This window comes from Oncorhynchus gorbuscha, linkage group LG12, assembly GCF_021184085.1.
Source record: "Oncorhynchus gorbuscha isolate QuinsamMale2020 ecotype Even-year linkage group LG12, OgorEven_v1.0, whole genome shotgun sequence".
Taxonomy (NCBI): domain Eukaryota; kingdom Metazoa; phylum Chordata; class Actinopteri; order Salmoniformes; family Salmonidae; genus Oncorhynchus; species Oncorhynchus gorbuscha.
The window spans coordinates 35352213-35360375 of NC_060184.1; the positions used below are offsets into that span (position 1 = coordinate 35352213).

Consider the following 8163-nt stretch of genomic DNA (forward strand, 5'->3'; position numbering starts at 1 on the left):
ATGCTGCTGGCCGAATCAGTCTGTCTAGTAAATATATATTTTTGTAACAAGTGTCAAATATGGCCTGATTTTCCTAGTCAGCAATTATCTATACACAGTATAAAAGTGCAGTGGTTTTTAACACTGATGTGCAAATTTTACACAGGTTATTATATAAATAAATAAACACGATTCTTGATTAAAGAACATTTTATGCAAATTTGTTTTTGGACAATGCGTGGTACAGTACATTTATCACTCAGGGCTTGAGAGCCTGCAGGACTGACTGGGGCACTCTGCTGGCATAATACTGGTGGTTGCGTAGAGTGGCCAGCACCCCAGCGGAGTTCATGTGCTTCACGTTAGCATCATAACACAATGCACTGCCATGCATGTCTGTCAGCTTACCTGCAGAGGGACAGACAAAAAACAAAATGGCAGGCAACATTACGGTCCTTACTCATAATTAGGAGGTACTTTCAGTAAGCCAGAGGAAGATTGTTGCTTACCTCCTACTGCATTCAGGATGGCTTCAGGGGCACATGTGTCCCACTTTTTAGTTCCTAGACTGGCAAATACATAGGCTGAAGCCTTCCCCTCCACAAGCTGAATAATCTACACAAAGATAGGGTGCAACAGAGTAGTAAGAATACATTTTATAATATCTACACACAACACTGCAAATGTATTGAAAATTAAATGTCATTTCTATAAATATTCACACCACTGAATACCACAATACATGTTAGAATCACCTTTGGCAGTGATTAGTTGAATAGACAGAGTGAATGATGGAGATGTCTAGTTGGCACCGAGGCCCAGTGTGATTACTCGATCACGATTTATGGCATTGTTTGAATGACTGACCATCTGTGGGCCACAATGGTCAAACACACCTTTACTGTGGTAATCTCGAGACAGTCCCACAGACGTCCTAAGGTCACTGAAGCCAGGAGAGGTGAAGATTTGAATCAACAAAATTAATGTTACTATGTGAATTCAAGAGTTGTGGATTTGTTAGAGAAACTTATTCTGTTCGTTGGACAGCGGAAAGTTCAAAGGGGAACATCAACGATGTGCTCTTATCATAGTGTTTATGTGATAATTAGATTAGAGAACGTGTCTGAAGTTATGAGTTTTGTTTTGGGCCTTGCAAATTGATGTTAAATTAGACGATGGGAGATACTGGGATTTATCGCTCTTAGAAGAATAAAAGCTTGTCTTAAACTTAGGTCATGGTAGATCTCGATGTATGTTTGTATATCATAGTGATGAATTTTCTATGCCGTTAAAACTATTTTGCATTCTTTTTATCATGACGATTTCTGGTATGACCCTGCCAAGCCAACCCAGCTCTAATGATGCCTCTAGCGGTGCCTTAGACTGCTGCGCCACTCAGAAGTCCAAATCTGATCACGTTTAAATAGATACGAACCGTAGTCCTCACATTGGAGTAATTTTCCTTTAAATATTATTTGATGAGATGTCTAATAGTACATCTTATTCACAATATACAGTACCAGCCAAAAGTTGACACCTATTCATTCCAGGGTTTTTTTGACTATTTTCTACATTGCAGAATAGTGAAAACATCAAAACTATGAAATTACACATCTAGAATCATGTACTAACCAAAAAAGTGTTAAACAAATCAAAAAATATATTTGAGATTCTTCAAAGTAGCCACACTTTCTTTACCGTGACAGCTTTGCACGCTCTTGGCATTCTCTCAACTAGCTTCATGAGGTAGTCACGTGGAATGCATTTCAAGTCCATATTATGGCAAGAACAGCTCAAATAAGCAAAGAGAAACGACAGTCCGTTACTTTAAAAGACATGGTCACTCAATCCGGAACATTTCAAGAACTCTGAAAGTTTCTTCAAGTGCAGTTGCAAAAACCATAAAGCGCTATGATGAAACAGGCTCTCATGAGGACCGATTATTGGACTGATTAGTCCAAATTTGAGATTTTTGGCTACAACCGCTGCGTCTTTGTGAGATGCAGAGTAAGTGAACTGATGATCTCCGCATGTGTGGTTCCCACCGTGAAGCATGTAGGAGGTGGTGTGGGTGTGCTTTGCTGGTGACAGTGATTTATTTAGAATTCAAGGCACACTTAACCAGCATGGCTACCACAGCATTCTGCAGCGATACGCCATCCCAGCTGGTTTGTGCTAAGTGGGACTATCATTTGTTTTGCAACAGGATCAGCATCAGATGACCTGGCCTCCACAATCACCTGACCTCAACCCAATTGCGATGGTTTGGGATGAGTTGGACTGCAGGAAAAGCAGCCAACAAGTGCTCATATGTGGGAACTCCTTCAAGACTGTTGGAAAAGCATTCCAGGTGAAGCTGGTTGAGAGAATGCAGAATTTGCAAAAGTTGTCAAAGGGTGTCTACTTTGAATAATCTCATTTTGATTTGTTTAACACTTTTTTGGGGTACTACATTATTTCATAGTTTATTTTTTACTATTTTCTACATTGTAGAATAATAGGGAAGACAAAGAAAAACCCTTGACGAGTAGATGTGTTAACTTTTGACTGGTACTGTATGCTTTCTCCAACTGCATCTCTGAGCCAGAGTTAACTCAATCATTTAATGCTAGGACATTGATTGCAAGATATTAGCTCCTTGTCCATTTGCCTCTTAATAATTGCATAATGGTGAACCTAGATACGTGCATCTTGTGGTGACGCAAGGCTTGCAAACTTGGCTATACCCACTGGGTATGATTATGGGGCTATAGCATTCACATGATAATGGAGTCAGATGTAATATCATAGTAGGGTCATAGACCCCTAAAATAATTATGTCATCCTCAGACGAAGTGAATTTTCACAATTCTACAGTTACATCTGAGTCTTTCTGGGTAAGTCTAAGCTTTGCTCACCTGGATTGTACAATATTTGCACATTCTTTAAAAACTTCAAGCTCTGTCAAGTTTGTTGTTGATCTTTGCTAGATAGCAATTTTCAAGTCTTGTCATAGATTTTCAAGCTGATTTAAGTCAAAACTAACTAGGCCACTCAGAAAAATTCAATGTCAGGGTAAGCAACTCCAGTGTATGTTTCAGGTTGTACTGCTGAAAGGTGAATGTTTCCAAGTGTCTGCTGGAAAGCAGACTGAACCAGGTTTTCCTCTAGGATTTTGCCTGTGCTTAGCTCTGTTCTGTTTAGGGTAAAAATAAACTCCCTTGCCGATGAAAAGCATACCCATAACATGATGCAGCCACCACCATGCTTGAAAATATGGAGAGTGGTACTCAGTGATGTGTTGTTGGATTTGCCCCAAGCATAACACTTTGTATTCAGGATAAAGTCAAGTTTGCAAAAAAAAAATAATCTAAAAATACATTTTCACTTTGTCATTATGGGGTATTGTGTACAGGCCAGTGACAGAAAATCTCAATTTAATCCATTTGAAATTCAGGCTGTGAATACTTTCTCTGAATACATATGCACCCCTAACCTTCCCATCCCTGTATATTTCACCTTATTTCCTGCTCCGCCGACTCTTATCACATCATGAGGTTCCATGGCATCCACAGTGTCTGTGACGAGTTTGTTGCTGTGAGAACGGGTTGTGGTGACAATGCGTCGGCCATCCGGGACCTCCTGTAGCTCGAACCCGAAAGCGCCCAGTCCGGGCATTCCCCACAGAGTTCTCCCCATGTCTGCTGACTCCGCCCCCAGCTGTGGATACAAAAAAAGGAAAATATACACTCACAGACTAAAGAAGTGTTCAGTAAGGCACACTATAGAAAATGAAAAATCTCCCTATTTCAAAACATTTTCTCCCTACTGAATATGTCATGCCCTGATAGGGTGAGAGGGTATTTGTTGGTACCTGATAATTGAAGAAGGGCTGGTTGATGATCCCAGCAATGGCCTTCCCGCCATATGCAATGCCGATCAGAACAGTCACATGATCAAGAAGCCCTGACATCACATGACAACATTTTAGCTGAAGGGAACAAATAACAGTGGACTTCACACAAGTATCGTCAATGTACAACAGTGAACTACACTGAAGGAAAATATAAAAAACACAACATGCAACCATTTCAAAGATGTTACTGAGTTGCAGTTCATATAAGGAAATCAATCAAAATACATCCATTAGGCCCGAATCTATGGATTTCACATGACTGGGCAGGGGTGCAGCCATGGGTGGACCTGGGAAGGCATAGGACCACCCACTTGGGAGCCATGTCGACCCACTCGGGTCCAGGCCCAGCCAATCAGAATTTGTTTTTCCCCACTAAAGGGCTTTATTACAGACATAAATACTCCTCAGCACTCCCCCCTCAGACGATCCCGCAGGTGAAGAAGCCAGATGTGGTCCTGTGCTGGCATGGTTACACATGGTCTGTGTTTGTGAGGCAGGTTGAACGTACTGCCAAATTCTCTAAAACGACGTTGGAGGCGGCTTATGGTAGATAAACATGACATTTTCTGGCAACTGGAACATTCCTGCAGTCAGCATGCCAATTGCACACTCCCTCAAAACATAACACATCTGTGGCATTGTGTTGTGACAAAACCACACATTTTAGTGGACTTTTGTCCCTAGCACATGGTGCACCTGTGTAGTGATCATGCTGTTTAATCAGCTTCTTGATATGCCTCACCTGTCAGGTGGATGATTTATCTTGGCAAAGGAAAAATGCTCACTAACAGGGATGTAAGCAGATTTGTGCACAACATTTTTGAGAAATAAGCTTTTTGTGCATATGGAACATTTCTGGGATCTTTTATTTCAGCTCATGAAACATGGACCAAACACTTTACATGTTGCGTTTATATTTTGGTTCAGTGTATTTTTCCAGCATGAAAAACAAATCAGTGAGGTAAAAGTAGTATAATGGTACAAAGGGAAAAAGGGATAGAGAGAAGCCTTAGGACCATTCCTCAGGTCTACCTGGCCTGGTGACGCCTGGCTGTCCAGTCTGGTCGCACGGCAACAGTTAGTAAGGACGCCTGTATTTTTGTAGTGACTGGGTGTATTGATTGATATACCATCCAAAGTGTAATTAATAACTTCACCATGCTCAAAAATATATTCAATCTCAATCTTCAATATCAATTTATTTAATAATTATGCGTGTAATCATTAAGGACAGGGGAGTTTTTCCAGGATAAAAAAATAAAAGAATCTGAGGTAGGCCTGGTTCAGTGTTTATCCACCAGACACTGGGATAAGAATGATCCTTTCAGCAGGACAATAAACTAAAACACATGGCCAAATCTACACTGGAGTTGCTTACCAAGAAAAAACGGAATGTTCCTGAATGGCTGAGTTACAGTTTTGACTACGGCAAGACCTGAAAATGGTTGTTTGGCAATGATCAATGAGGTGCTTCTACAAAGTATTTACTCAGGGGTGTGAATACTAATATGAGATTTTCTGCAATTAAATTTCAACAAATTTGCAACAATTTTTTCAAACATGTTTTCACTTTGTCACTATGGGGTATTGTGTATAGGCCAGTGACAAAAATCTCAATTTAATCCACTTGAAATTCAGGCTGTAACAACATGTGGAAAGTTAAGGGATGTGAATACTTTCAGAAGGCACTGTATATTAACACATATGCACCCCTATACCTTCCCATTCCTGTATATTTCACCTTATTTACTGCTATCACATCATGAGGTTCCATGGCATCCACGGTGTCTGTGGCGAGTCTGTTGCTGTGGTTTCAACTGTTCTTCCTGCGGCTATGGAACCCTGACCTGTTCACTGGACGTGCTACCTTGTCCCGGACCTGGTGTTTTTGACTCTACCGCACCTCTGAATGCTCGATGAAAAGCCAACTGACATTTACTCCTGTTGCACCCTCTACAACCACTGTGATTATTATCTGACCCTGCCGGTCAAATATGAACATCTTGAAGAACAATCTAACCTTAATGGCCAATCTTATAATCTCCACACGATGCATCCAGAAGAGGAATGGCCACCACTCAAGAGCCTGGGTCCTCTCTAGGTTCCTTCCTGGGCTCCTCCCTTTCTAGTTTTTCCTAGCCACCTTGCTGTTTTGGGGTTTTAAGCTGGGTTTCTGTATAAGCACTTTGTAACATCTGCTGAAAATAAACTTGATTTGATGCCCAAGCATTTCTCCTTTAGCCTCCCTCTCCACCTATTCTGCCCTTGTCCCTCCCAGTCCAAATGCCCTCCCTCCATCACCATACGGATAGCCGTGCCGAGACACTGGGCGTCCGACCCCGTGTGACACATCTGATTTGGCAGGTAGAAACACTTTGCTGCTGCTAAGCAGGGAAGAAAGAATAATGGGATGAAGAAAGATAGGAGAGAGATACAGACAGAGAGCAAACAGGGAATCAGCACTGATGATTATGTTGGAGATGTTAATGATAAGACTGAATGAAAGGGGGAACAGGTTGTCGTCAAATATGTTCTACCCTCTTATGCCTTTGAGTCAGTGACTCATCACAGAATGACTGGCAAAAATAATAACAAGTTTATTTACCTTCAGTGTATTCTTTGGTGCCATCAAGGGGGTCGACCCACACAACCAGCTAAAAAGACAAATTCAAATCTGCCATTCAAACACAGAAACATAGCTGGAATGAGCAGTCAGTACCCAGAAAATAATCAAAATCAGGACATTAGGTTTCAGTTCAGCTCTAAAGTGTCTCTCTCACCTCCTCTTCTTTCAGGGCACTGTACTCTGCAGGACAGGACTTCTGTAGGATGTCTTCAGATTGACCGCTCTCAATCAGGTCCTCTTTGACAGCCTCCTCTGGCAGATCCTGACGTGTGAGAGAGGTGTTCACTGTTCAGACTAGGATGTTGTGAAATGTGTTGTGTATTCTAATCTGCAGATCAATGTTTATTTGTCAGTAACATTAGGACAGATCCTATTAATGTACATTCATATACCCACCTCCTCTCCGATTATGGTGATTTTGGGGAAGCTTTTAGACAGGGAGGCACAGATGCTCTGCTGGACCAGCCGGTCTGCCAGTGTCTGTAGATCGTTGGCCCCTGTCTGTGTACATTGAGTAAAGAGAAATAATTTATAAAGCAACAATCAAGCTCCATTTCACTGCCCATCAATCTCCAGCATTTTGTCCCCCTCTCCTTCAGTCAGTCAAACCTTTTCCACAATGCCCAGCTGTCCGCTCTGAAGAACCCTTCGTACAATGGCTCCAGCCTTCTCTGCCATAGCGTAAGCCGAAGCTACCAGACGCATCACCACAGCTGGATTTCCAGACATTGCTGATGGAAAGAGAAACACCAAAGTGTAAAGCCGAGGGAGAAAGTTTCCACTATGTACCCTCGAGACTTCATTGTATCACTCACATCAGTCAACAAGTCAATGTAAATAACACACCCTGGACATGTAGTAGAGTTATGTGCAGTATTTGTGCTGTCACCATTACTTTGGCAAAATAAATAGCTTTGTGTCTAAAACACACTTTTAGGCACTAATATACTACCTGTCCGACACACACCATATCTCAATAACACACACGAAATGAAGAAGTTGCAGTAACAATGTGCCATGAGGACAATTGGCTTAACTATTGGAATTAATTAGATGCGCATAATTCTACCCTTACTAGGTTACTAGCTAATGCGATGGTTTACTATAATCTCTCGTGACAACATTCGCGAGAATTGTACTTCTGGGTAACCGAGGTGACTAATAGCTATGTATGTGTGCGTGTTATAATGCTTACTACCACCAGAAACCTGGTGATATTTTCAAGCAAATAAGTCTGTTCTGACTTAGCCTAGGTAGTTGATAGTGCACATCTAGCGTCCATGCACTGTATCGGCTGCCCAGGCTAGTTCTGACTGTTCCCCACCGACATTAGACTACTAGCTACTGTAGTGCCACAAGACTGCAGGAACGTTAGTAACTTAGTGCTGGTTAGCTAGCTACAGTATTTAGGAAAGCGATCTAAATTGACACAACAACATGAACGTTCAATCAGCAGCACTGAGTACACTATCTTCACTACACATTTATAGTACACCAATAACCGAGCTAGTAAGCACATTTTTAATTAAATTATATAATGGCTCTTACTAATCTCCAGAAGGGACAGCTCGGGACTTGTTGTACTGCAATGAATGTGAGGTATACGGCGGCCCTGGGTGCAGCCACATCAATACGGCTTCTTCGGTGATGTTCAACGACAGGT

General features: G+C 41.7%; 1 protein-coding gene across 1 annotated transcript; it reads right to left on the reverse strand.

The window, feature by feature from the left end:
* Positions 1-171: 171 nt before the first annotated feature.
* On the reverse strand, positions 172-8163 carry bpnt1 (bisphosphate nucleotidase 1). Its single transcript, XM_046291963.1, has 9 exons — positions 8049-8163; positions 7110-7231; positions 6897-7001; positions 6655-6762; positions 6480-6528; positions 3833-3924; positions 3478-3678; positions 489-594; positions 172-387 (listed from the first exon to the last, which is right to left on the reverse strand). Exons 2-9 carry the CDS (start codon positions 7227-7229, stop codon positions 239-241), a joined length of 930 nt encoding a protein of 309 aa, XP_046147919.1. The 5' UTR covers positions 7230-7231; positions 8049-8163; the 3' UTR covers positions 172-238.

What these genes read in the sequence shown, in the direction of transcription:
- bpnt1 (XM_046291963.1), bottom strand. Translation starts at nt 7,229, where the DNA reads ATGTCTGGAAATCCAGCTGTGGTGATGCGTCTGGTAGCTTCGGCTTAC. An exon ending in AGCTGGGCATTGTGGAAAAG is followed by an intron (nt 7,002 to 7,109) that starts GTTTGACTGACT and finishes CAATGTACACAG; the next exon opens with ACAGGGGCCAACGATCTACA. An exon ending in CACCAAAGAATACACTGAAG is followed by an intron (nt 3,925 to 6,479) that starts GTAAATAAACTT and finishes ATGTGATGTCAG; the next exon opens with GGCTTCTTGATCATGTGACT.